This window comes from Hyperolius riggenbachi, chromosome 10, assembly GCF_040937935.1.
Source record: "Hyperolius riggenbachi isolate aHypRig1 chromosome 10, aHypRig1.pri, whole genome shotgun sequence".
NCBI classification, from domain to species: domain Eukaryota; kingdom Metazoa; phylum Chordata; class Amphibia; order Anura; family Hyperoliidae; genus Hyperolius; species Hyperolius riggenbachi.
The window spans coordinates 295,613,246-295,640,453 of record NC_090655.1 but is presented as its reverse complement, the minus strand read 5'-3'; the positions used below and the strand labels follow the sequence as shown (position 1 = coordinate 295,640,453).

The 27,208-nt window shown below is 53.3% G+C and overlaps 2 protein-coding genes across 6 annotated transcripts in view; one reads left to right on the top strand and one right to left on the bottom strand.

The window, feature by feature from the left end:
• Positions 1–7,080, top strand: part of LOC137535624 (oocyte zinc finger protein XlCOF6-like) — a 35,462-nt gene extending 28,382 nt beyond the window's left edge. Inside the window, exons 3-4 of one of the 5 annotated variants that reach the window (XR_011024417.1) lie at positions 63–2,832; positions 2,989–7,080. Coding sequence is in view for 1 of the 5 variants with exons in the window: in XM_068257483.1 (XP_068113584.1) it covers positions 63–2,083 (2,021 nt within the window). In the remaining 4 variants the exon portion in view is untranslated. Of the gene's footprint in view, positions 1–62 lie in introns of all 5 variants that reach the window. The other 4 variants (XR_011024420.1, XR_011024419.1, XR_011024418.1 and 1 more) reach the window with 4 other exon arrangements.
• Positions 3,944–6,277, bottom strand: LOC137537315 (uncharacterized PE-PGRS family protein PE_PGRS24-like). Its single transcript, XM_068259388.1, has one exon. It carries the CDS (start codon positions 6,275–6,277, stop codon positions 3,944–3,946), a length of 2,334 nt encoding a protein of 777 aa, XP_068115489.1.
• Positions 7,081–27,208: the final 20,128 nt, after the last annotated feature.

Sequence of the window (27,208 nt, the reverse complement as noted above, 5' to 3'; positions counted from 1 at the left end):
ATTCCTCTGTATTGTTTCATCTTGACCTTCAGATTTGTGTTTCTTTGTTTTTGTCTGGACAGATGGCCCCCTGGACAACAAGGGAAGGAGGAGTGGAAGCTTCTGTAGCTATATTCCCAGTTCGGAACCTGAGGCTTCAGGGAGCCGTGTCATTGGTCTGGATCCAGGAGGTTGTGTGAAGGAAGAGGAGGAAGAGAGAGGACCTCCTTCATCACCCATGGACCTGACTCAGGGTAAAGAAGTCATCAACGATGGATGGGCTAAGCCAGAAGAGAAAGACTCTACAGTGGGCAATAATTACCCCACCAAAGATCAAAGATGCCCAACAATGACTTCTGCAGGTGTAACAGAAAATAAGACTGCTACTGATTCCACCAAAACTCAGATTACACCTTTACTCATCAAAGAAGAATCCAGTCCATGTGAACTTCTGCAGGAGGACAGTGCTACAGACACTGAACATGTGTCCTGCAGGGAAACAGAACGAGACACCTCTCATCTTCAGGATTCTGAGGATGAAGACATTCCACATCTGTTGGTTTGTGTGAAGGAGGAGTCTCATTTCCTGCCCAATGTGGAGATACCAAGAGGTGGGGAAGTAACAGTTGATTACATCCCTGTGATCGTTAAGGAGGAATCCTCAGAAGAAGACGATAATGTCAGAGATGTCCACACGAAGGTGGGGCGGCGGAAGACGAGCTGCCAGCGTGTCATGAGGGATTGTGTATGCATGGAGTGCGGAGAATGGCTACATTCACCTCTAGAGCTGGCGAGACACCGGCGCACCCATCTGCCACGAAAGCAGTTTGTGTGTGGGGTTTGCACTAAGACTTTCACAAGTAAGTCCGACCTAGCCCGCCACCAGAGGATTCACACTGGGGAGAAGCCCTTCATGTGCTTCGAGTGTGGGAAATGTTTCACCAAGAAGTCTGATGTCCTGAGGCATGAGAAGATCCACACCGGAGAGAAGCCCTTCTCCTGCGCTCAGTGTGGCAAGTCTTTCAGCCGTGACTCCCACCTGAGCCGACACCTGCAGGTTCACATGGCCCAGAAAGTGTTCTCCTGCTCCGAGTGCAGCAAAGTCTTCACTCGGGAGATGCAGCTCCAGCGACATGTCAGAGTTCACACTGGGGAAAAGCCCTATTCCTGCTCTCTTTGTGGCAAGAGTTTCCGCAAAAAGTCTGACGTCTCCCGTCATGAGAAGATCCACACGGGAGAGAAGCCTTTTAAATGCTCAGAGTGTAGCAAACACTTCAGCCGCCACTCGCATCTGGTCATCCACCGCCGCGTCCACACTGGGGAGAAAACCTTCTCCTGTTCCGAGTGCGGCAAGTTCTTCACGCAGTACTCCACGCTGATCTCCCACCGGCGCATCCATACCGGGGAGAAGCCGTTCCTGTGCCCCGAGTGTGGGAAATGCTTTGCGCAGAAGCGAGACCTTAACAAGCACATGACTATGCACACTGGCGTCAAGCCGTACCCTTGTTCTGAGTGTGGCAAAAGTTTTGTCCTGAAATATGAACTGCGTAAACACCTGCTTATCCACACGGAGGAGAAACACTTTGTGTGTACCGAGTGCGGAAAATGCTTCATCACAAAATCTGACCTGGTGCGCCACCAGCGGATCCACACTGGAGAAAAACCCTTTGCTTGTTCCGAGTGTGGCAAATGTTTCAGCAGACACACCTACCTGGGCATCCACCAGCGGACACACACCGGAGAGAGACCCTTTGTCTGCTCGGAGTGCGGGAAGTGCTTCAGCCAAAGGACGGCCCTGGCAGCGCACAGCAGAACGCACACCGGAGGGCGGCCCTACGCCTGCCCAGAATGCAGCAAACGCTTTAGCAAGAAGTCAGACCTGCGCCGTCATCAGCGCATTCACACCGGTGAGAAGCCCTTCAAGTGTCCTGAGTGTGACAAATCCTTCAGCCGCCACACCTATCTCATGATTCACAAAAGGATTCACACTGGGGAGAAACCGTTCCTTTGTGCCGAATGTGGCAAACACTTCACCTATCGGTCCCACCTTACCCGACACCAGAGGATCCACATCACCGAGTCCGGCCTCTCCAACTCTGACTAACCTGAGAGCTCCCTGCAGGAATAATATATCACCAGTGTCAACCAGCTCTAACCTGAGACTGGCCTTCTGGAATATTGTACTACCAGCTCCACCAACACTGACGCTGCCGGTACCAGGTCCACATGAACATAACCTGAGACTGGCCTTCTGAAACATGCCACCAGATCCACCAACACTGACGCTGCCCGTAGCAGGTCCACATGATCATAACCTGAGACTGGCCTTCTGGAATATTGTACTACCAGCTCCACCAACACTGATGCTGCCCATACCAGGCCCACATGAGCATAACCTGAGACTGGCCTTCTGATACATACCACCAGATCCACCAACACTGATGCTGCCTATACCAGGTCCACATGAGCATAACCTCAGACTGGCCTTCTGATGCATACCACCAGATCCACCAACACTGACGCTGCCCGTAGTAGGCCCAGATAAGCATAACCTGAGACTGGCCTTCTGGAATATTGTACTACCAGCTCCACCAACACTGATGCTGCCCATACCAGGTCTACATGAGCATAACTTGAGACTGACCTAATGGAATATACCACCAGATCCACCAACACTGACGCTGCCGGTACCAGGTCCACATGAGCATAACCTGAGACTGGCCTTCTGATACATACCACCAGATCCACCAACACTGATGCTGCCGGTACCAGGTCCACATGAGCATAACCTGAGACTGGCCTTCTGGAATATTGTACTACCAGCTCCACCAACACTGACGCTGCCCATACCAGGTCCACATGATCATAACCTGAGACTGGCCTTCTGATACATACCACCAGATCCACCAGCACTGATGCTGCCCATACCAGGTCCACATAAGCATAACCTCAGACTGGCCTTCTGGAATATACCACCAGCTCCACCAACACTGACGCTGCCCATACCAGGCCCACATGAGCATAACCTGAGACTGGCCTTCTGGAGTATTGTACTACCAGCTCCACCAACACTGACGCTGCCGGTACCAGGTCCACATGAGCATAACCTGAGACTGGCCTTCTGAAACATACCACCAGATCCACCAACACTGACGCTGCCCATACCAGGTCCACATGAGCATAACCTGAGACTGGCCTTCTGATACATACCACCAGCTCCACCAACACTGACACTGCCCATACCAGGCCCACATGATCATAACCTGAGACTGGCCTTCTGGAATATACCACCAGATCCACCAACACTGACGCTGCCCATACCAGGCCCACATGATCATAACCTCAGACTGGCCTGATACATACCACCAGATCCACCAACACTGACGCTGCCCGTAGTAGGCCCAGATAAGCATAACCTGAGACTGGCCTTCTGGAATATTGTACTACCAGCTCCACCAACACTGATGCTGCCCATACCAGGTCTACATGAGCATAACTTGAGACTGACCTAATGGAATATACCACCAGATCCACCAACACTGACGCTGCCGGTACCAGGTCCACATGAGCATAACCTGAGACTGGCCTTCTGATACATACCACCAGATCCACCAACACTGATGCTGCCGGTACCAGGTCCACATGAGCATAACCTGAGACTGGCCTTCTGGAATATTGTACTACCAGCTCCACCAACACTGACGCTGCCCATACCAGGTCCACATGATCATAACCTGAGACTGGCCTTCTGATACATACCACCAGATCCACCAGCACTGATGCTGCCCATACCAGGTCCACATGAGCATAACCTCAGACTGGCCTTCTGGAATATACCACCAGCTCCACCAACACTGACGCTGCCCATACCAGGCCCACATGAGCATAACCTCAGACTGGCCTTCTGGAGTATTGTACTACCAGCTCCACCAACACTGATGCTGCCCATACCAGGCCCACATGATCATAACCTGAGACTGGCCTTCTGGAATAATATACCACCAGATCCACCAACACTGACGCTGCCCGTTCCAGGTCCACATGAGCATAACCTGAGACTGGCCTTCTGATACATACCACCAGATCCTCCAACACTGATGCTGCCCATACCAGGTCCACATGAGCATAACCTGAGACTGGCCTTCTGGAATATACCACCAGATCCTCCAACACTGACGCTGCCCATACCAGGTCCACATGAGCATAACCTGAGACTGGCCGCCTGATACATACCACCAGATCCACCAACACTGACGCTGCCCATACCAGGTCCACATGAGCATAACCTGAGACTGGCCTTCTGATACATACCACCAGATCCTCCAACACTGATGCTGCCCATACCAGGTCCACATGTACATAACCTGAGACTGGCCTTCTGATACATACCACCAGATCCTCCAACACTGACGCTGCCCATACCAGGTCCACATGAGCATAACCTGAGACTGGCCTTCTGGAATATACCACCAGATCCTCCAACACTGACGCTGCCCATACCAGGTCCACATGAGCATAACCTGAGACTGGCCTTCTGAAACATACCACCAGATCCTCCAACACTGACGCTGCCCATACCAGGTCCACATGAGCATAACCTGAGACTGGCCTTCTGGAATATACCACCAGATCCTCCAACACTGACGCTGCCCATACCAGGTCCACATGAGCATAACCTGAGACTGGCCTTCTGAAACATACCACCAGATCCTCCAACACTGACGCTGCCCATACCAGGTCCACATGAGCATAACCTCAGACTGGCCTTCTGATACATACCACCAGATCCTCCAACACTGACGCTGCCCATACCAGGTCCACATGAGCATAACCTAAGACTGGCCTTCTGATACATACCACCAGATCCACCAACACTGACGCTGCCCGTACCAGGTCCACATGAACATAACCTGAGACTGGCCTTCTGATACATACCACCAGATCCACCAACACTGACGCTGCCCATACCAGGTCCACATGTACATAACCTGAGACTGGCCTTCTGATACATACCACCAGATCCTCCAACACTGACGCTGCCCATACCAGGTGCACATGAGCATAACCTGAGACTGGCCTTCTGGAATATACCACCAGATCCTCCAACACTGACGCTGCCCATACCAGGTCCACATGAGCATAACCTGAGACTGGCCTTCTGAAACATACCACCAGATCCTCCAACACTGACGCTGCCCATACCAGGTCCACATGAGCATAACCTGAGACTGGCCTTCTGGAATATACCACCAGATCCTCCAACACTGACGCTGCCCATACCAGGTCCACATGAGCATAACCTGAGACTGGCCTTCTGAAACATACCACCAGATCCTCCAACACTGACGCTGCCCATACCAGGTCCACATGAGCATAACCTGAGACTGGCCTTCTGGAATATACCACCAGATCCTCCAACACTGACGCTGCCCATACCAGGTCCACATGAGCATAACCTCAGACTGGCCTTCTGGAATATTGTACCACCAGATCCTCCAACACTGACGCTGCCCATACCAGGTCCACATGAGCATAACCTGAGACTGGCCTTCTGATACATACCACCAGATCCTCCAACACTGACGCTGCCCGTACCAGGTCCACATGAGCATAACCTGAGACTGGCCTTCTGATACATACCACCAGATCCTCCAACACTGACGCTGCCCATACCAGGTCCACATGAGCATAACCTGAGACTGGCCTTCTGAAACATACCACCAGATCCTCCAACACTGACGCTGCCCATACCAGGTCCACATGAGCATAACCTGAGACTGGCCTTCTGGAATATACCACCAGATCCTCCAACACTGACGCTGCCCATACCAGGTCCACATAAGCATAACCTGAGACTGGCCTTCTGGAATATTGTACCACCAGATCCTCCAACACTGACGCTGCCCATACCAGGTCCACATGAGCATAACCTGAGACTGGCCTTCTGATACATACCACCAGATCCTCCAACACTGACGCTGCCCGTACCAGGTCCACATGAGCATAACCTGAGACTGGCCTTCTGATACATACCACCAGATCCTCCAACACTGACGCTGCCCATACCAGGTCCACATGAGCATAACCTGAGACTGGCCTTCTGATACATACCACCAGATCCTCCAACACTGACGCTGCCCATACCAGGCCCACATGAGCATAACCTGAGACTGGCCTTCTGATACATACCACCAGATCCACCAACACTGACGCTGCCCGTACCAGGTCCACATAAGCATAACCTCAGACTGGCCTTCTGGAATATACCACCAGATCCACCAACACTGACGCTGCCCATACCAGGTCCACATGAGCATAACCTGAGACTGGCCTTCTGATACATACCACCAGATCCACCAACACTGACGCTGCCCGTACCAGGCCCACATGAGCATAACCTGAGACTGGCCTTCTGATACATACCACCAGATCCACCAACACTGACGCTGCCCGTACCAGGCCCACATGAGCATAACCTGAGACTGGCCTTCTGGAATTTTGTACCACCATAATTGTTTTAGGGTAGCCTCACCATCTCCAGGAGATAGTTACCTAAGACTAAGGATTACCTAAGACTAGGAAACATTGTGTCATCCGACCACCTTTTGGAGTCAAAAGCTCTATTATGCTGGGGGAATTAAACTCTGAACCTTTTTACAGTTTGTAGTAGATCAGAGAAATGATTGCTATGTCCCTGATTAAGTAGAATCTCGTTATAGTAAACTCTGATATAGCATACCTCTGGCTATAATAAAATCAGTCCCCTGGTCCTGGCACCTGGTGTCAGACATTAATGCTTGCAGCCATTGAATGGTTAGGTCAGTGTATGGTCTGCAGTACAGTATCCTATGCTGGCCAGTCGCATTGTTACGCTTTTCAACACTTAGCAGCTAAACTAGCAAGGTTATCCATCTTGTGTTCAGGACCACATCTTGCATGTGTACCAGCTGGGCTGGAAGTCGAGGTGGTTAGACAATTCTCGGCTTTGTCTGTGAGAATGAAGAGAAGCCGACATCAGATGAATAAAGAAATGCAGAATATTGATATTGCTTGGTCACATAATAACAATGGTTCCTAAATAAAACAATCTGTAGTAAATAATCTCTTTATAACTCGTGTTTATTGTACTATATTACTGCGCTCTACATACTGCCTGCAAGTCTTTTATAACAGCACAGCTTGCAATAATCTCATCAAATGAAACATCCAGCAATTCTGCAGAGGGTGGGACAGAAGAAATTATGTCCATTCTACTGATAGTACAGGAGCCTTCTAAAGATGGGCCACAGGTAGACAACGTGGGACGTGGTGCCAGAGAGTGTAGGAGGTGAGTGCGGAGAGTATAGGAGGTGAGTGCGGAGAGTGTAGGAGGTGAGTGCGGAGAGTGTAGGAGGTGAGTGCGGAGAGTGTAGGAGGTGAGTGCGGAGAGTGTAGGATGTGAGTGCGGAGAGTGTAGGAGGTGAGTGCGGAGAGTGTAGGAGGTGAGTGCGGAGAGTGTAGGAGGTGAGTGCGGAGAGTGTAGGAGGTAAGTGCGGAGAGTGTAGGATGTGAGTGTACAGAGTGTGGTGCCAGAGAGTGTAGGAGGTGAGTGTGGTGCCAGAGAGTGTGGGATGTGGGTGCAGAGAGTGTGGTGCCAGAAAGTGTAGGATGTGAATGCGGAGAGTGTGGTGCCAGAGAGTGTAGGAGGTGAGTGCAGAGAGTGTTGGGCCAGAGAGTGTAGGAGGTGAGTGCAGAGAGTGTGGTGCCAGAGAGTGTAGGAGGTGAGTGCAGAGAGTGTGGTGCCAGAGAGTGTAGGAGGTTAGTGCGGAGAGTGTGGTGCCAGAGAGTGTAGGATGTGAATGCAGAGAGTGTGGTGCCAGAGAGTGTGGGATGTGGGTGCAGAGAGTGTGGTGCCAGAGATTGTAGGATGTAAATGCAGAGGGTGTGGTGCCAGAGAGTGTAGGAGGTGAGTGTGGTGCCAGAGAGTGTAGGAGGTGAGTGTAGAGAGTGTAGGAGGTGAGTGCAGAGAGTGTGGAGCCAGAGAGTGTAGGAGGTAAGTGCAGAGAGTGTGGTGCCAGAGAGTGTAGAATGTGAGTGCAGAGAGTGTGGTGCCAGAGAGTGTAGGAGGTGAGTGTGGTGCCAGAGAGTGTAGGAGGTGAGTGTGGTGCCAGAGAGTGTGGGATGTGGGTGCAGAGAGTGTGGTGCCAGAAAGTGTAGGATGTGAATGCGGAGAGTGTGGTGCCGGAGAGTGTAGGAGGTGAGTGCAGAGTGTGGTGCCAGAGAGTGTAGGATGTGAGTGCAGAGAATGTGGTGCCAGAGAGTGTAGGAGGTGAGTGCAGAGAGTGTGGTGCCAGAGAGTGTAGAATGTGAGTGCAGAGAGTGTAGGAGGTGAGTGCAGAGAGTGTGGTGCCAGAGAGTGTAGGAGGTGAGTGTAGAGAGTGTAGGAGGTGAGTGCAGAGAGTGTGGAGCCAGAGAGTGTAGGAGGTAAGTGCAGAGAGTGTGGTGCCAGAGAGTGTAGAATGTGAGTGCAGAGAGTGTGGTGCCAGAGAGTGTAGGAGGTGAGTGCAGAGAGTGTGGTGCCAGAGAGTGCGGGATGTGAGTGCAGGGAGTGTAGGGGGTGAGTGCAGAGAGTGTAGGGGGTGAGCGCAGAGAGTGTGGTGCCAGAGAGTGTAGGAGGTGAGTGCAGAGAGTGTGGGGCCAGAGAGTGTAGGAGGTGAGTGCAGAGAGTGTGGGGCCAGAGAGTGTAGGATGTGAGTGCAGAGAGTGTAGGAGGTGAGTGCAGAGAGTGTGGGGCCAGAGAGTGTAGGAGGTGAGTGCAGAGAGTGTGGTGCCAGAGAGTGTAGGAGGTGAGAGCAGAGAGTGTGGTGCCAGAGAGTGTGGGATGTGAGTGCAGAGAGTGTGGTGCTAGAGAGTGTAGGATGTGAGTGCAGAGAGTGTGGTGCCAGAGAGTGTGGGATGTGAGTGCAGATAGTGTGGTGCCAGAGAGTGTAGCAGGGGAGTGCAGAGTGTGTGGTGCCAGAGAGTGTAGGATGTGAGTGCAGAGAGTGTGGTGCTAGAGAGTGTAGGAGGTGAGTGCAGAGAGTGTGGTGCTAGAGAGTGTAGGAGGCGAGTGCAGAGAGTGTGGTGCCACAGAGTGTAGGAGGTGAGTGCAGAGAGTGTGGGATGTGAGTGCAGAGAGTGTGGTGCCAGAGAGTGTGGGATGTGAGGGCAGAGAGTGTGGTGCCAGAGAGTGTAGGAGGTGAGTGCAGAGAGTGTGGTGCTAGAGAGTGTAGGAGGTGAGTGCAGAGAGTGTGGGATGTGAGTGCAGAGAGTGTGGGATGTTAGTGCAGAGAGTGTGGGATGTGAGTGCAGAGAGTGTAGGATGTGAGTGCAGAGAGTGTGGGATGTGAGTGCAGAGAGTGTGGGATGTGAGTGCAGAGAGTGTAGGATGTGAGTGCAAAGATTGTGGTGCCAGAGAGTGTAGGAGGTGAGTGCAGAGAGTGTGGTGCCAGAGAGTGTAGGAGGTGAGTGCAGAGAGTGTGGTGCCAGAGAGTGTAGGATATGAGTGCAGAGAGTGTAGGATGAGAGTGTAGAGAGTGTGGTGCCAGAGAGTGCAGGAGGTGAGTGCAGAGAGTGTAGGAGGTGAGTGCAGAGTGTGGTGCCAGAGAGTGTGGTGCCAGAAAGTGTAGGAGGTGAGTGCAGATAGTATAGGATGTGAGTGCAGAGAGTGTGGTGCCAGAGAGTGTAGGATGTGAGTGCTGAGATTGTGGTGCCAGAGAGTGCAGGATGTGAGTGCAAAGAGTGTGGTGCCAGAGAGTGTGGGATGTGGGTGCAGAGAGTGTGGTGCTAGAGAGTGTAGGAGGTGAGTGCAGAGAGTGTGGTGCCAGAGAGTATAGGATGTGAGTGCAGAGAGTGTGGTGCTAGAGAGTGTAGGAGGCGAGTGCAGAGAGTGTGGTGCCAGAGAGTGTAGGAGGTGAGTGCAGAGAGTGTGGGATGTGAGTGCAGAGAGTGTGGTGCCAGAGAGTGTGGGATGTGAGTGCAGAGAGTGTGGTGCCAGAGAGTGTGGTGCTAGAGAGTGTAGGAGGTGAGTGCAGAGAGTGTGGGATGTGAGTGCAGAGAGTGTGGGATGTGAGTGCAGAGAGTGTAGGATGTGAGTGCAGAGAGTGTAGGATGTGAGTGCAGAGATTGTGGTGCCAGAGAGTGTAGGAGGTGAGTGCAGAGAGTGTGGTGCCAGAGAGTGTAGGAGGTGAGTGCAGAGAGTGTGGTGCCAGAGAGTGTAGGATATGAGTGCAGAGAGTGTAGGATGAGAGTGTAGAGAGTGTGGTGCCAGAGAGTGCAGAGAGTGTGGTGCCAGAGAGTGTAGGAGGTGAGTGCAGAGTGTGGTGCCAGAGAGTGTAGGAGGTGAGTGCAGATAGTGTGGTGCCAGAAAGTGTAGGAGGTGAATGCAGAGAGTGTGGTGCCAGAGAGTGTAGGAGGTGAGTGCAGAGTGTGGTGCCAGAGAGTGTAGGATGTGAGTGCAGAGAGTGTGGTGCCAGAGAGTATAGGATGTAAGTGCAGAGAGTGTGGTGCCAGAGAGTGTAGGGTGTGAGTGCAGAGAGTGTGGTGCCAGAGAGTGTAGGAGGTGAGTGCAGAGAGTGTAGGGAGTGAATGCAGAGAGTGTGGTGCCAGAGAGTGTAGGATGTGAGTGCTGAGAGTGTGGTGCCAGAGAGTGCAGGATGTGAGTGCAAAGAGTGTGGTGCCAGAGAGTGTGGGATGTGGGTGCAGAGAGTGTGGTGCTAGAGAGTGTAGGAGGTGAGTGCAGAGAGTGTGGTGCCAGAGAGTATAGGATGTGAGTGCAGAGAGTGTGGTGCCAGTGAGTGTAGGAGGTGAGTGCAGAGTGTGGTGCCAGAGAGTATGGGATGTGAGTGCAGAGAGTGCAGGATGAGAGAGTAGAGAGTATGGTGCCAGAGAGTGTGGGATGTGGGTGCAGAGAGTGTGGTGCCAGAGAGTGTAGGAGGTGAGTGCAGAGTGTGGTGCCAGAGAGTATGGGATGTGAGTGCAGAGAGTGTGGTGCTAGAGAGTGTAGGAGGTGAGTGCAGAGAGTGTGGTGCCAGAGAGTAAAGGATGTGAGTGCAGAGAGTGTGGTGCCAGTGAGTGCAGAGAGTGTGGTGCCAGAAAGTGTAGGAGGTGAGTGCAGAGAGTGTAGGAAGTGAATGCGGAGAGTGTGGTGCCAGAGAGTGCAGGATGTGAGTGCAAAGAGTGTGGTGCCAGAGAGTGTGGGATGTGGGTGCAGAGAGTGTGGTGCTAGAGAGTGTAGGAGGTGAGTGCAGAGAGTGTGGTGCCAGAGAGTATAGGATGTGAGTGCAGAGAGTGTGGTGCCAGAGAGTGTAGGAGGTGAGTGCAGGATGAGAGTGTAGAGAGTATGGTGCCAGAGAGTGTAGGAGGTGAGTGCTGAGAGTGTGGTGCCAGAGAGTGCAGGATGTGAGTGCAAAGAGTTTGGTGCCAGAGAGTGTGGGATGTGGATGCAGAGAGTGTGGTGCTAGAGAGTGTAGGAGGTGAGTGCAAAGTGTGGTGCCAGAGAGTATGGGATGTGAGTGCAGAGAGTGCAGGATGAGAGTGTAGAGAGTGTGGTGCCAGAGAGTGTAGGAGGTGAGTGCCAGATAGTGTAGGAGGTGAGTGCAGAAAGTGTGGTACCAGAGAGTGTAGGTAGTGAGTGCAGAGAGTGTAGGAGGTGAGTGCAGAGAGTATAGGATGAGAGTGTGGTGCCAAAAAGTGTAGGATGTGAGTGCAGAGAGTGTGGTGCCAGAGAGTGTAGGAGGTGTGTGCAGAGAGTGTAGGATGTGAGTGCAGAGAGTGTGGTGCCAGAGAGTGTAGGAGGTGAGTGCAGAGAGTGTAGGATGTGAGAGCAGAGAGTGTGGTGCCAGAGAGTATGGGATGTGAGTGCAGAGAGTGTAGGATGTGAGTGCAGAGAGTGTAGGATGAGAGTGTTGTGCCAGAGAGTGTAGGTAGTGAGTGCAGAGAGTGTGGTGCCAGAGAGTATGGGATGTGAGTGCAGAGAGTGTGGTGCCAGAGAGTGTAGGAGGGGAGTGCAGAGAGTGTAGGAGGTGAGTGCAGAGAGTGTGGTGCCAGAGAGTGTAGGATGTGAGTGCAGAGAGTGTGGTGCTAGAGAGTGTAGGAGGTGAGTGCAGAGAGTGTAGGAGGTGAGTGCAGAGAGTGTGGTGCTAGAGAGTGTAGGAGGCGAGTGCAGAGAGTGTGGTGCCAGAGAGTGTAGGAGGTGAGTGCAGAGAGTGTGGAATGTGAGTGCAGAGAGTGTAGGAGGTGAGTGCAGAGAGTGTGGTGCCAGAGAGTGTGGGATGTGAGTGCAGAGAGTGTGGTGCCAGAGAGTGTAGGATGTGAGTGCAGAGAGTGTGGTGCTAGAGAGTGTAGGAGGTGAGTGCAGAGAGTGTGGGATGTGAGTGCAGAGACTGTGGGATGTGAGTGCAGAGAGTGGATGTGAGTGCAGAGTGTAGGATGTGAGTGCAGAGAGTGTGGTGCCAGAGAGTGTAGAAGTTCAGTGCAGAGAGTGTGGTGCCAGAGTGTAGGAGGTGAGTGCAGAGAGTGTAGTGCCAGAGAGTGTAGGATATGAGTGCAGAGAGTGTGGTGCCAGAGAGTGTAGGATGTGAGTGCAGAGAGTGTAGGATGAGAGTGTAGAGAGAGTGGTGCCAGAGAGTGAAGGAGGTGAGTGCAGAGAGTGTAGGAGGTGAGTGCAGAGTGTGGTGCCAGAGAGTGTAGGAGGTGAGTGCAGAGAGTGTAGTGCCAGAAAGTGTAGGAGATGAGTGCAGATAGTATAGGATGTGAGTGCAGAGAGTGTGGTGCCAGAGAGTGTAGGATGTGAGTGCAGAGAGTGTGGTGCCAGAGAGTGTAGGATGTGAGTGCAGAGAGTGTGGTGCCAGAGAGTGTAGGAGGTGAGTGCAGAGAGTGTGGGAAGTGAATGCGGAGAGTGTGGTGCCAGAGAGTGTAGGAGGTGAGTGCGGAGAGTGTAGGAGGTGAGTGCAGAGAGTGTGGTGCCAGATAGTGTAGGAGGTGAGTGCAGAGAGTGTGGTGCCGGAGAGTGCAGGATGTGAGTGCAAAGAGTGTGGTGCCAGAGAGTGTGGGATGTGGGTGCAGAGAGTGTGGTGCTAGAGAGTGTAGGAGGTGAGTGCAGAGAGTGTGGGAGGTGATTGCCGAGAGTATAGGATGAGAGTGTGGTGCCAGAGAGTGTAGGATGTGAGTGCAGAGAGTGTGGTGCCAGAGAGTGTAGGATGTGAGTGCAGAGAGTGTGGTGCCAGAGAGTGTAGGAGGTGAGTGCTGAGAGTGTAGGATGTGAGTGCAGAGAGTGTGGTGCCAGAGAGTGTAGGAGGTGAGTGCAGAGAGTGTAGGATGTGAGTGCTGAGAGTGTGGTGCCAGAGAGTGCAGGATGTGAGTGCAAAGAGTGTGGTGCCAGAGAGTGTGGGATGTGGGTGCAGAAAGTGTGGTGCTAGAGAGTGTAGGAGGTGAGTGCAGAGAGTGTGGTGCCAGAGAGTATAGGATGTGAGTGCAGAGAGTGTGGTGCCAGTGAGTGCAGAGAGTGTGGTGCCAGAGAGTGTAGGAGGTGAGTGCAGAGTGTGGTGCCAGAGAGTATGGGATGTGAGTGCAGAGAGTGTAGGATGTGAGTGCAGAGAGTGTAGGATGTGAGTGCAGAGAGTGCAGGATGAGAGTGTAGAGAGTGTGGTGCCAGAGAGTGTAGGAGGTGAGTGCGGAGAGTGTGGTGCCAGAGAGTGTAGGAGGTGAGTGCAGAGAGTGTGGTGCCAAATAGTGTAGGAGGTGAGTGCAGAGAGTGTGGTGCCAGAGAGTGTAGGATATGAGTGCAGAGAGTGTAGGATGAGAGTGTAGAGAGTGTGGTGCCAGAGAGTGCAGGAGGTGAGTGCAGAGAGTGTGGTGCCAGAGAGTGTAGGAGGTGAGTGCAGAGTGTGGTGCCAGAGAGTGTAGGAGGTGAGTGCAGAGAGTGTGGTGCCAGAAAGTGTAGGAGGTGAGTGCAGATAGTATAGGATGTGAGTGCAGAGAGTGTGGTGCCACAGAGTGTAGGATGTGAGTGCAGAGAGTGTGGTGCCAGAGAGTGTAGGGTGTGAGTGCAGAGAGTGTAGGGAGTGAATGCAGAGAGTGTGGTGCCAGAGAGTGTAGGATGTGAGTGCTGAGAGTGTAGGAGGTGAGTGCAGAGAGTGTGGTGCCAGAGAGTATAGGATGTGAGTGCAGAGAGTGTGGTGCTAGAGAGTGTAGGAGGCGAGTGCAGAGAGTGTGGTGCCAGAGAGTGTAGGAGGTGAGTGCAGAGAGTGTGGTGCCAGAGAATGTGGGATGTGAGTGCAGAGAGTGTGGTGCCAGAGAGTGTAGGATGTGAGTGCAGAGAGTGTGGTGCTAGAGAGTGTAGGAGGTGAGTGCAGAGAGTGTGGGATGTGAGTGCAGAGAGTGTGGGATGTGAGTGCAGAGAGTGTAGGATGTGAGTGCAGAGAGTGTAGGATGTGAGTGCAGAGATTGTGGTGCCAGAGAGTGTAGGAGGTGAGTGCAGAGAGTGTGGTGCCAGAGAGTGTAGGAGGTGAGTGCAGAGAGTGTAGGATATGAGTGCAGAGAGTGTAGGATGAGAGTGTAGAGAGTGTGGTGCCAGAGAGTGCAGGAGGTGAGTGCAGAGAGTGCAGGAGGTGAGTGCAGAGAGTGTGGTGCCAGAGAGTTTAGGAGGTGAGTGCAGAGTGTGGTGCCAGAGAGTGTAGGAGGTGAGTGCAGAGAGTGTGGTGCCAGAAAGTGTAGGAGGTGAGTGCAGATAATATAGGATGTGAGTGCAGAGAGTGTGGTGCCAGAGAGTGTAGGGAGTGAATGCAGAGAGTGTGGTGCCAGAGAGTGTAGGATGTGAGTGCTGAGAGTGTGGTGCCAGAGAGTGCAGGATGTGAGTGCAAAGAGTGTGGTGCCAGAGAGTGTGGGATGTGGGTGCAGAGAGTGTGGTGCTAGAGAGTGTAGGAGGTGAGTGCAGAGAGTGTGGTGCCAGAGAGTATAGGATGTGAGTGCAGAGAGTGTGGTGCCAGTGAGTGCAGAGTGTGGTGCCAGAGAGTATGGGATGTGAGTGCAGAGACTGTAGGATGTGAGTGCAGAGAGTGCAGGATGAGAGAGTAGAGAGTATGGTGCCAGAGAGTGTGGGATGTGGGTGCAGAGAGTGTGGTGCCAGAGAGTGTAGGAGGTGAGTGCAGAGAGTATGGGATGTGAGTGCAGAGAGTGTGGTGCTAGAGAGTGTAGAAGGTGAGTGCAGAGAGTGTGGTGCCAGAGAGTAAAGGATGTGAGTGCAGAGAGTGTGGTGGCAGTGAGTGCAGAGAGTGTGGTGCCAGAAAGTGTAGGAGGTGAGTGCAGAGAGTGTAGGAAGTGAATGCGGAGAGTGTGGTGCCAGAGAGCGCAGGATGTGAGTGCAAAGAGTGTGGTGCCAGAGAGTGTGGGATGTGGGTGCAGAGAGTGTGGTGCTAGAGAGTGTAGGAGGTGAGTGCAGAGAGTGTGGTGCCAGAGAGTATAGGATGTGAGTGCGGAGAGTGTGGTGCCAGAGAGTGTAGGAGGTGAGTGCGGAGAGTGTAGGAGGTGAGTGCAGAGAGTGTGGTGCTAGATAGTGTAGGAGGTGAGTGCAGAGAGTGTAGGTAGTGAGTGCAGAGAGTGTAGGAGGTGAGTGCAGAGAGTATAGGATGAGAGTGTGGTGCCAGAGAGTGTATGATGTGAGTGCAGAGAGTGTGGTGCCAGAGAGTGTAGGATGTGAGTGCAGAGAGTGTAGTGCCAGAGAGTGTAGGAGGTGAGTGCAGAGAGTGTAGGATGTGAGTGCAGAGAGTGTGGTGCCAGAGAGTGCAGGATGTGAGTGCAAAGAGTGTGGTGCCAGAGAGTGTGGGATGTGGGTGCAGAGAGTGTGGTGCTAGAGAGTGTAGGAGGTGAGTGCAGAGAGTGTGGTGCCAGAGAGTAAAGGATGTGAGTGCAGAGAGTGTGGTGCCAGTGAGTGCAGAGAATGTGGTGCCAGAAAGTGTAGGAGGTGAGTGCAGAGAGTGTAGGAAGTGAATGCGGAGAGTGTGGTGCCAGAGAGTGCAGGATGTGAGTGCAAAGAGTGTGGTGCCAGAGAGTGTGGGATGTGGGTGCAGAGAGTGTGGTGCTAGAGAGTGTAGGAGGTGAGTGCAAAGTGTGGTGCCAGAGAGTAAAGGATGTGAGTGCAGAGAGTGTGGTGTCAGTGAGTGCAGAGAGTGTGGTGCCAGAAAGTGTAGGAGGTGAGTGCAGAGAGTGTAGGAAGTGAATGCGGAGAGTGTGGTGCCAGAGAGTGCAGGATGTGAGTGCAAAGAGTGTGGTGCCAGAGAGTATGGGATGTGAGTGCAGAGTGTGTAGGATGTGAGAGCAGAGAGTGCAGGATGAGAGTGTAGATAGTGTGGTGCCAGAGAGTGTAGGAGGTGAGTGCAGAGAGTGTGGTGCCAGATAGTGTAGGAGGTGAGTGCAGAGAGTGTGGTGCCAGAGAGTGTAGGTAGTGAGTGCAGAGAGTATAGGATGAGAGTGTGGTGCCAGAGAGTGTAGGATGTGAGTGCGGAGAGTGTAGGAGGTGAGTGCAGAGAGTGTGGTGCTAGATAGTGTAGGAGGTGAGTGCAGAGAGTGTAGGTAGTGAGTGCAGAGAGTGTAGGAGGTGAGTGCAGAGAGTATAGGATGAGAGTGTGGTGCCAGAGAGTGTATGATGTGAGTGCAGAGAGTGTGGTGCCAGAGAGTGTAGGATGTGAGTGCAGAGAGTGTGGTGCCAGAGAGTGTAGGAGGTGAGTGCTGAGAGTGTAGGATGTGAGTGCAGAGAGTGTGGTGCCAGAGAGTGTAGGAGGTGAGTGCAGAGAGTGTAGGATGTGAGTGCTGAGAGTGTGGTGCCAGAGAGTGCAGGATGTGAGTGCAAAGAGTGTGGTGCCAGAGAGTGTGGGATGTGGGTGCAGAAAGTGTGGTGCTAGAGAATGTAGGAGGTGAGTGCAGAGAGTGTGGTGCCAGAGAGTATAGGATGTGAGTGCAGAGAGTGTGGTGCCAGTGAGTGCAGAGAGTGTGGTGCCAGAGAGTGTAGGAGGTGAGTGCAGAGTGTGGTGGCAGAGAGTATGGGATGTGAGTGCAGAGAGTGTAGGATGTGAGTGCAGAGAGTGTAGGATGTGAGTGCAGAGAGTGCAGGATGAGAGTGTAGAGAGTGTGGTGCCAGAGAGTGTAGGAGGTGAGTGCGGAGAGTGTGGTGCCAGAGAGTGTAGGAGGTGAGTGCAGAGAGTGTGGTGCCAGATAGTGTAGGAGGTGAGTGCAGAGAGTGTGGTGCCAGAGAGTGTAGGATATGAGTGCAGAGAGTGTAGGATGAGAGTGTAGAGAGTGTGGTGCCAGAGAGTGCAGGAGGTGAGTGCAGAGAGTGTGGTGCCAGAGAGTGTAGGAGGTGAGTGCAGAGTGTGGTGCCAGAGAGTGTAGGAGGTGAGTGCAGAGAGTGTGGTGCCAGAAAGTGTAGGAGGTGAGTGCAGATAGTATAGGATGTGAGTGCAGAGAGTGTGGTGCCACAGAGTGTAGGATGTGAGTGCAGAGAGTGTGGTGCCAGAGAGTGTAGGGTGTGAGTGCAGAGAGTGTAGGGAGTGAATGCAGAGAGTGTGGTGCCAGAGAGTGTAGGATGTGAGTGCTGAGAGTGTAGGAGGTGAGTGCAGAGAGTGTGGTGCCAGAGAGTGCAGAGAATGTGGTGCCAGAAAGTGTAGGAGGTGAGTGCAGAGAGTGTAGGAAGTGAATGCGGAGAGTGTGGTGCCAGAGAGTGCAGGATGTGAGTGCAAAGAGTGTGGTGCCAGAGAGTGTGGGATGTGGGTGCAGAGAGTGTGGTGCTAGAGAGTGTAGGAGGTGAGTGCAAAGTGTGGTGCCAGAGAGTAAAGGATGTGAGTGCAGAGAGTGTGGTGTCAGTGAGTGCAGAGAGTGTGGTGCCAGAAAGTGTAGGAGGTGAGTGCAGAGAGTGTAGGAAGTGAATGCGGAGAGTGTGGTGCCAGAGAGTGCAGGATGTGAGTGCAAAGAGTGTGGTGCCAGAGAGTATGGGATGTGAGTGCAGAGTGTGTAGGATGTGAGAGCAGAGAGTGCAGGATGAGAGTGTAGATAGTGTGGTGCCAGAGAGTGTAGGAGGTGAGTGCAGAGAGTGTGGTGCCAGATAGTGTAGGAGGTGAGTGCAGAGAGTGTGGTGCCAGAGAGTGTAGGTAGTGAGTGCAGAGAGTATAGGATGAGAGTGTGGTGCCAGAGAGTGTAGGATGTGAGTGCGGAGAGTGTAGGAGGTGAGTGCAGAGAGTGTGGTGCTAGATAGTGTAGGAGGTGAGTGCAGAGAGTGTAGGTAGTGAGTGCAGAGAGTGTAGGAGGTGAGTGCAGAGAGTATAGGATGAGAGTGTGGTGCCAGAGAGTGTATGATGTGAGTGCAGAGAGTGTGGTGCCAGAGAGTGTAGGATGTGAGTGCAGAGAGTGTGGTGCCAGAGAGTGTAGGAGGTGAGTGCTGAGAGTGTAGGATGTGAGTGCAGAGAGTGTGGTGCCAGAGAGTGTAGGAGGTGAGTGCTGAGAGTGTGGTGCCAGAGAGTGCAGGATGTGAGTGCAAAGAGTGTGGTGCCAGAGAGTGTGGGATGTGGGTGCAGAAAGTGTGGTGCTAGAGAATGTAGGAGGTGAGTGCAGAGAGTGTGGTGCCAGAGAGTATAGGATGTGAGTGCAGAGAGTGTGGTGCCAGTGAGTGCAGAGAGTGTGGTGCCAGAGAGTGTAGGAGGTGAGTGCAGAGTGTGGTGCCAGAGAGTATGGGATGTGAGTGCAGAGAGTGTAGGATGTGAGTGCAGAGAGTGTAGGATGTGAGTGCAGAGAGTGCAGGATGAGAGTGTAGAGAGTGTGGTGCCAGAGAGTGTAGGAGGTGAGTGCGGAGAGTGTGGTGCCAGAGAGTGTAGGAGGTGAGTGCAGAGAGTGTGGTGCCAGATAGTGTAGGAGGTGAGTGCAGAGAGTGTGGTGCCAGAGAGTGTAGGATATGAGCGCAGAGAGTGTAGGATGAGAGTGTAGAGAGTGTGGTGCCAGAGAGTGCAGGAGGTGAGTGCAGAGAGTGTGGTGCCAGAGAGTGTAGGAGGTGAGTGCAGAGTGTGGTGCCAGAGAGTGTAGGAGGTGAGTGCAGAGAGTGTGGTGCCAGAAAGTGTAGGAGGTGAGTGCAGATAGTATAGGATGTGAGTGCAGAGAGTGTGGTGCCACAGAGTGTAGGATGTGAGTGCAGAGAGTGTGGTGCCAGAGAGTGTAGGGTGTGAGTGCAGAGAGTGTAGGGAGTGAATGCAGAGAGTGTGGTGCCAGAGAGTGTAGGATGTGAGTGCTGAGAGTGTAGGAGGTGAGTGCAGAGAGTGTGGTGCCAGAGAGTATAGGATGTGAGTGCAGAGAGTGTGGTGCTAGAGAGTGTAGGAGGCGAGTGCAGAGAGTGTGGTGCCAGAGAGTGTAGGAGGTGAGTGCAGAGAGTGTGGGATGTGAGTGCAGAGAGTGTGGTGCCAGAGAATGTGGGATGTGAGTGCAGAGAGTGTGGTGCCAGAGAGTGTAGGATGTGAGTGCAGAGAGTGTAGGATGTGAGTGCAGAGATTGTGGTGCCAGAGAGTGTAGGAGGTGAGTGCAGAGAGTGTGGTGCCAGAGAGTGTAGGAGGTGAGTGCAGAGAGTGTAGGATATGAGTGCAGAGAGTGTAGGATGAGAGTGTAGAGAGTGTGGTGCCTGAGAGTGCAGGAGGTGAGTGCAGAGAGTGTGGTGCCAGAGAGTGTAGGAGGTGAGTGCAGAGTGTGGTGCCAGAGAGTGTAGGAGGTGAGTGCAGAGAGTGTGGTGCCAGAAAGTGTAGGAGGTGAGTGCAGATAATATAGGATGTGAGTGCAGAGAGTGTGGTGCCAGAGAGTGTAGGGAGTGAATGCAGAGAGTGTGGTGCCAGAGAGTGTAGGATGTGAGTGCTGAGAGTGTGGTGCCAGAGAGTGCAGGATGTGAGTGCAAAGAGTGTGGTGCCAGAGAGTGTGGGATGTGGGTGCAGAGAGTGTGGTGCTAGAGAGTGTAGGAGGTGAGTGCAGAGAGTGTGGTGCCAGAGAGTATAGGATGTGAGTGCAGAGAGTGTGGTGCCAGTGAGTGCAGAGTGTGGTGCCAGAGAGTATGGGATGTGAGTGCAGAGACTGTAGGATGTGAGTGCAGAGAGTGCAGGATGAGAGAGTAGAGAGTATGGTGCCAGAGAGTGTGGGATGTGGGTGCAGAGAGTGTGGTGCCAGAGAGTGTAGGAGGTGAGTGCAGAGAGTATGGGATGTGAGTGCAGAGAGTGTGGTGCTAGAGAGTGTAGAAGGTGAGTGCAGAGAGTGTGGTGCCAGAGAGTAAAGGATGTGAGTGCAGAGAGTGTGGTGGCAGTGAGTGCAGAGTGTGTGGTGCCAGAAAGTGTAGGAGGTGAGTGCAGAGAGTGTAGGAAGTGAATGCGGAGAGTGTGGTGCCAGAGAGCGCAGGATGTGAGTGCAAAGAGTGTGGTGCCAGAGAGTGTGGGATGTGGGTGCAGAGAGTGTGGTGCTAGAGAGTGTAGGAGGTGAGTGCAGAGAGTGTGGTGCCAGAGAGTATAGGATGTGAGTGCGGAGAGTGTGGTGCCAGAGAGTGTAGGAGGTGAGTGCGGAGAGTGTAGGAGGTGAGTGCAGAGAGTGTGGTGCTAGATAGTGTAGGAGGTGAGTGCAGAGAGTGTAGGTAGTGAGTGCAGAGAGTGTAGGAGGTGAGTGCAGAGAGTATAGGATGAGAGTGTGGTGCCAGAGAGTGTATGATGTGAGTGCAGAGAGTGTGGTGCCAGAGAGTGTAGGATGTGAGTGCAGAGAGTGTAGTGCCAGAGAGTGTAGGAGGTGAGTGCAGAGAGTGTAGGATGTGAGTGCAGAGAGTGTGGTGCCAGAGAGTGCAGGATGTGAGTGCAAAGAGTGTGGTGCCAGAGAGTGTGGGATGTGGGTGCAGAGAGTGTGGTGCTAGAGAGTGTAGGAGGTGAGTGCAGAGAGTGTGGTGCCAGAGAGTAAAGGATGTGAGTGCAGAGAGTGTGGTGCCAGTGAGTGCAGAGAATGTGGTGCCAGAAAGTGTAGGAGGTGAGTGCAGAGAGTGTAGGAAGTGAATGCGGAGAGTGTGGTGCCAGAGAGTGCAGGATGTGAGTGCAAAGAGTGTAGTGCCAGAGAGTGTGGGATGTGGGTGAAGAGAGTGTGGTGCTAGAGAGTGTAGGAGGTGAGTGCAAAGTGTGGTGCCAGAGAGTAAAGGATGTGAGTGCAGAGTGTGTAGGATGTGAGAGCAGAGAGTGCAGGATGAGAGTGTAGATAGTGTGGTGCCAGAGAGTGTAGGAGGTGAGTGCAGAGAGTGTGGTGCCAGATAGTGTAGGAGGTGAGTGCAGAGAGTGTGGTGCCAGAGAGTGTAGGTAGTGAGTGCAGAGAGTATAGGATGAGAGTGTGGTGCCAGAGAGTGTAGGATGTGAGTGCAGAGAGTGTGGTGCCAGAGAGTGTAGGAGGTGAGTGCAGAGAGTGTAGGATGTGAGTGCAGAGAGTGTGGTGCCAGAGAGTGTAGGAGGTGAGTGCAGAGAGTGTAGGATGTGAGAGCAGAGAGTGTGGTGCCAGAGAGTATGGGATGTGAGTGCAGAGAGTGTAGGATGTGAGTGCAGAGAGTGTAGGATGAGAGTGTTGTGCCAGAGAGTGTAGGTAGTGAGTGCAGAGAGTGTGGTGCCAGAGAGTATGGGATGTGAGTGCAGAGAGTGTGGTGCCAGAGAGTGTAGGAGGGGAGCGCAGAGAGTGTAGGAGGTGAGTGCAGAGAGTGTGGTGCCAGAGAGTGTAGGATGTGAGTGCAGAGAGTGTGGTGCTAGAGAGTGTAGGAGGTGAGTGCAGAGAGTGTGGTGCCAGAGAGTGTAGGAGGTGAGTGCAGAGAGTGTGGTGCTAGAGAGTGTAGGAGGCGAGTGCAGAGAGTGTGGTGCCAGAGAGTGTAGGAGGTGAGTGCAGAGAGTGTGGGATGTGAGTGCAGAGAGTGTAGGAGGTGAGTGCAGAGAGTGTGGTGCCAGAGAGTGTGGGATGTGAGTGCAGAGAGTGTGGTGCCAGAGAGTGTAGGATGTGAGTGCAGAGAGTGTGGTGCTAGAGAGTGTAGGAGGTGAGTGCAGAGAGTGTAGGAGGTAAGTGCAGAGAGTGTGGGATGTGAGTGCAGAGACTGTGGGATGTGAGTGCAGAGAGTGTAGGATGTGAGTGCAGAGAGTGTAGGATGTGAGTGCAGAGAGTGTGGTGCCAGAGAGTGTAGGAGGTGAGTGCAGAGAGTGTGGTGCCAGAGTGTAGGAGGTGAGTGCAGAAAGTGTGGTGCCAGAGAGTGTAGGATATGAGTGCAGAGAGTCTGGTGCCAGAGAGTGTAGGATGTGAGTGCAGAGAGTGTAGGATGAGAGTGTAGAGAGAGTGGTGCCAGAGAGTGCAGGAGGTGAGTGCAGAGAGTGTAGGAGGTGAGTGCAGAGTGTGGTGCCAGAGAGTGTAGGAGGTGAGTGCAGAGAGTGTGGTGCCAGAAAGTGTAGGAGGTGAGTGCAGATAGTATAGGATGTGAGTGCAGAGAGTGTGGTGCCAGAGAGTGTAGGATGTGAGTGCAGAGAGTGTGGTGCCAGAGAGTGTAGGATGTGAGTGCAGAGAGTGTGGTGCCAGAGAGTGTAGGAGGTGAGTGCAGAGAGTGTAGGAAGTGAATGCGGAGAGTGTGGTGCCAGAGAGTGTAGGAGGTGAGTGCGGAGAGTGTAGGAGGTGAGTGCAGAGAGTGTGGTGCCAGATAGTGTAGGAGGTGAGTGCAGAGAGTGTGGTGCCAGAGAGTGCAGGATGTGAGTGCAAAGAGTGTGGTGCCAGAGAGTGTGGGATGTGGGTGCAGAGAGTGTGGTGCTAGAGAGTGTAGGAGGTGAGTGCAAAGAGTATAGGATGAGAGTGTGGTGCCAGAGAGTGTAGGATGTGAGTGCAGAGATTGTGGTGCCAGAGAGTGTAGGATGTGAGTGCAGAGAGTGTGGTGCCAGAGAGTGTAGGAGGTGAGTGCAGAGAGTGTAGGATGTGAGTGCAGAGAGTGTGGTGCCAGAGAGTGTAGGAGGTGAGTGCAGAGAGTGTAGGATGTGAGTGCAGAGAGTGTAGGATGTGAGTGCAGAGAGTGTAGGAGGTGAGTGCAGAGAGTGTAGGAGGTGAATGCGGCGAGTGTGGTGCCAGAGAGTGCAGGATGTGAGTGCAAAGAGTACGGTGCCAGAGAGTGTGGGATGTGGGTGCAGAAAGTGTGGTGCTAGAGAGTGTAGAAGGTGAGTGCAGAGAGTGTGGTGCCAGAGAGTAAAGGAAGTGAGTGCAGAGAGTGTGGTGCCAGTGAGTGCAGAGAGTGTGGTGCCAGAAAGTGTAGGAGGTGAGTGCAGAGAGTGTAGGAAGTGAATGCGGAGAGTGTGGTGCCAGAGAGTGCAGGATGTGAGTGCAAAGTGTGTGGTGCCAGAGAGTGTGGGATGAGGGTGCAGAAAGTGTGGTGCTAGAGAGTGTAGGAGGTGAGTGCAGAGAGTGTGGTGCCAGAGAGTATAGGATGTGAGTGCAGAGAGTGTGGTGCCAGTGAGTGCAGAGAGTGTGGTGCCAGAGAGTGTAGGAGGTGAGTGCAGAGTGTGGTGCCAGAGAGTATGGGATGTGAGTGCAGAGAGTGTAGGATGTGAGTGCAGAGAGTGCAGGATGAGAGTGTAGAGAGTGTGGTGCCAGAGAGTGTAGGAGGTGAGTGCGGAGAGTGTGGTGCCAGAGAGTGTAGGAGGTGAGTGCAGAGAGTGTGGTGCCAGATAGTGTAGGAGGTGAGTGCAGAGAGTGTGGTGCCAGAGAGTGTAGGTAGTGAGTGCAGAGAGTGTAGGAGGTGAGTGCAGAGAGTATAGGATGAGAGTGTGGTGCCAGAGAGTGTAGGATGTGAGTGCAGAGAGTGTGGTGCCAGAGAGTGTAGGATGTGAGTGCAGAGAGTGTGGTGCCAGAGAGTGTAGGAGGTAAGTGCAGAGAGTGTAGGATGTGAGTGCAGAGAGTGTGGTGCCAGAGAGTGTAGGAGGTGAGTGCAGAGAGTGTAGGATGTGAGAGCAGAGAGTGTGGTGCCAGAGAGTGTAGGATGTGAGTGCAGAGAGTGTAGGATGAGAGTGCGGAGAGTGTGGTGCCAGAGAGTGTAGGTAGTGAGTGCAGAGATTGTGGTGCCAGAGAGTGTAGGAGGTGAGTGCAGAGAGTGTGGTGCCAGAGAGTGTAGGAGGTGAGTGCAGAGAGTGTGGTGCTAGAGAGTGTAGGAGGTGAGTGCAGAGAGTGTGGTGCCAGAGAGTGTAGGAGGTGAGTGCAGAGAGTGTGGTGCCAGAGAGTGTAGGATGTGAGTGCAGAGAGAGTGGTGCCAGAGAGTGTAGGTAGTGAGTGCAGAGAGTGTGGTGCCAGAGAGGGTAGGAGGTGAGTGCAGAGAGTGTGGTGCCAGAGAGTGTAGGATGTGAGTGCAGAGAGAGTGGTGCCAGAGAGTGTAGGTAGTGAGTGCAGAGAGTGTGGTGCCAGAGAGGGTAGGAGGTGAGTGCAGAGAGTGTGGTGCCAGATAGTGTAGAAGGTGAGTGCAGAGAGTGTAGGAGGTGAGTGTAGAGTGTGTGGTGCCAGAGAGTGTAGGAGGTGAGTGCAGAGAGTGTGGTGCCAGAGAGTGTAGGAGGTGAGTGCAGAGAGTGTGGTGCCAGATAGTGTAGAAGGTGAGTGCAGAGAGTGTAGGAGGTGAGTGCAGAGAGTGTGGTGCAAGAGAGTGTAGGATGTGAGTGCAGAGAGTGTGGTGCCAGAGAGTGTAGGATGTGAGTGCAGAGAGTGTGGTGCCAGAGAGTGTAGGAGGTGAGTGCAGAGAGTGTGGTGCCAGAGAGTGTAGGAGGTGAGTGCAGAGAGTGTGGTGCCAGAGAGTGTAGGAGGTGAGTGCAGAAAGGTGGTGCCAGAGAGTGTAGGATGTGAGTGCAGAGAGTGTGGTGCTAGAGAGTGTAGGTGGTGAGTGCAGAGAGTGTAGGAGGTGAGTGCAGAGAGTGTGGGATGTGAGTGCAGAGAGTGTGGTGCCAGAGAGTGTAGGATGTGAGTGCAGAGAGTGTAGGAGGTGAGTGCAGAGAGTGTGGTGCCAGAGAGTGCGGGATGTGAGTCCAGAGAGTGTGGTGCCAGAGAGTGTAGGAGGTGAGTGCAGATAGTGTAGGATGTGAGTGCAGAGAGTGTGGTGCCAGAGAGTGTAGGAGGTGAGTGCAGAGAGTGTAGGAGGTGAGTGCAGAGAGTATGGTGCTAGAGAGTGTAGGAGGTGAGTGCAGAGAGTGTGGTGCCAGAGAGTATGGGATGTGAGTGCAGAGAGTGTAGGATGAGTGTAGAGAGTGTGGTGCCAGAGAGTGTAGGAGGTGAGTGCAGAGAGTGTAGGAGGTGAGTGCAGAGAGTGTAGGATGTGAGTGCGGAGAGTGTGGTGCCAGAGAGTGTAGGATGTGAGTGCAGAGAGTGCGGGATGTGAGTGCAAAGAGTGTGGTGCTAGAGAGTGCGGGATGTGAGTGCAGAGAGTGTGGTGCTAGAGAGTGTAGGAGGTGAGTGCAGAGAGTGTGGTGCTAGAGAGTGTAGGAGGTGAGTGCAGAGAGTGTGGTGCCAGAGAGTGTAGGAGGTGAGTGCGGAGAGTGTGGTGCCAGAGAGTGTAGGATGTGAGTGCCGAGAGTGTGGTGCAAGAGAGTGTAGGATGTGAGTGCAGAGAGTGTGGTGTCAGAGAGTGTAGGATGTGAGTGCAGAGAGTGTGGTGCCAGAGAGTGTAGGAGGTGAGTGCAGAGAGTGTGGTGCCAGAGAGTGTAGGATGTGAGTGCAAAGAGTGTTGTACCAGAGAGTGTAGGATGTGAGTGCAGAGAGTGTAGGATGTGAGTGCAGAGAGTGTGGTGCCAGAGAGTGTAGGATGTGAGTGCAGACAGTGTAGGAGGTGAGTGCAGAGAGTGCGGGATGTGAGTGCAGAGAATGTGGTGCTAGAGAGTGCGGGATGTGAGTGCAGAGAGTGTGGTGCCAGAGAGTGTAGGATGTGAGTGCAGAGAGTGTAGGATGTGAGTGCAGAGAGTGTGGTGCCAGAGAGTGTAGGATGTGAGTGCAGAGAGTGTGCTGCTAGAGAGTGCGGGATGTGAGTGCAGAGAGTGTGGTGCCAGAGAGTGTGGGATGTTAGTGCAGAGAGTGTAGGAGGTGAGTGCAGAGAGTGTGGTGCCAGAGAGTGTAGGATGTGAGTGCAGGGAGTGTGGTGCCAGAGAGTGCGGGATGTGAGTGCAGAGAGTGTGGTGCCAGAGAGTGTAGGATGTGAGTGCAGAGAGTGTGGTGCCAGAGAGTGTAGGATGTGAGTGCAGAGAGTGCGGGATGTGAGTGCAGAGAGTGTGGTGCCAGAGAGTGTAGGATGTGAGTGCAGAGAGTGTAGGATGTGAGTGCAGAGAGTGTGGTGCCAGAGAGTGTAGGAGGTGAGTGCAGAGAGTGTAGGAGGTGAGTGCAGAGAGTATGGTGCTTGAGAGTGTAGGAGGTGAGTGCAGAGAGTGTGGTGCCAGAGAGTATGGGATGTGAGTGCAGAGAGTGTAGGATGAGTGTAGAGAGTGTGGTGCCAGAGAGTGTAGAAGGTGAGTGCAGAGAGTGTAGGAGGTGAGTGCAGAGAGTGTAGGATGTGAGTGCGGAGAGTGTGGTGCCAGAGAGTGTAGGATGTGAGTGCAGAGAGTGCGGGATGTGAGTGCAAAGAGTGTGGTGGTAGAGAGTGCGGGATGTGAGTGCAGAGAGTGTGGTGCTAGAGAGTGTAGGAGGTGAGTGCAGAGAGTGTGGTGCTAGAGAGTGTAGGAGGTGAGTGCAGAGAGTGTGGTGCCTGAGAGTGTAGGAGGTGAGTGCCGAGAGTGTGGTGCAAGAGAGTGTAGGATGTGCGTGCAGAGAGTGTGGTGTCAGAGAGTGTAGGATGTGAGTGCAGAGAGTGTGGTGCCAGAGAGTGTAGGAGGTGAGTGCAGAGAGTGTGGTGCCAGAGAGTGTAGGATGTGAGTGCAAAGAGTGTTGTACCAGAGAGTGTAGGATGTGAGTGCAGAGAGTGTAGGATGTGAGTGCAGAGAGTGTGGTGCCAGAGAGTGTAGGATGTGAGTGCAGACAGTGTAGGAGGTGAGTGCAGAGAGTGTGGGATGTGAGTGCAGAGAATGTGGTGCTAGAGAGTGCGGGATGTGAGTGCAGAGAGTGTGGTGCCAGAGAGTGTAGGATGTGAGTGCAGAGAGTGTAGGATGTGAGTGCAGAGAGTGTGGTGCCAGAGAGTGTAGGATGTGAGTGCAGAGAGTGTGCT

What these genes read in the sequence shown, in the direction of transcription:
- LOC137537315 (XM_068259388.1), bottom strand. Translation starts at nt 6,277, where the DNA reads ATGGGCAGCGTCAGTGTTGGTGGATCTGGTGGTATATTCCAGAAGGCC.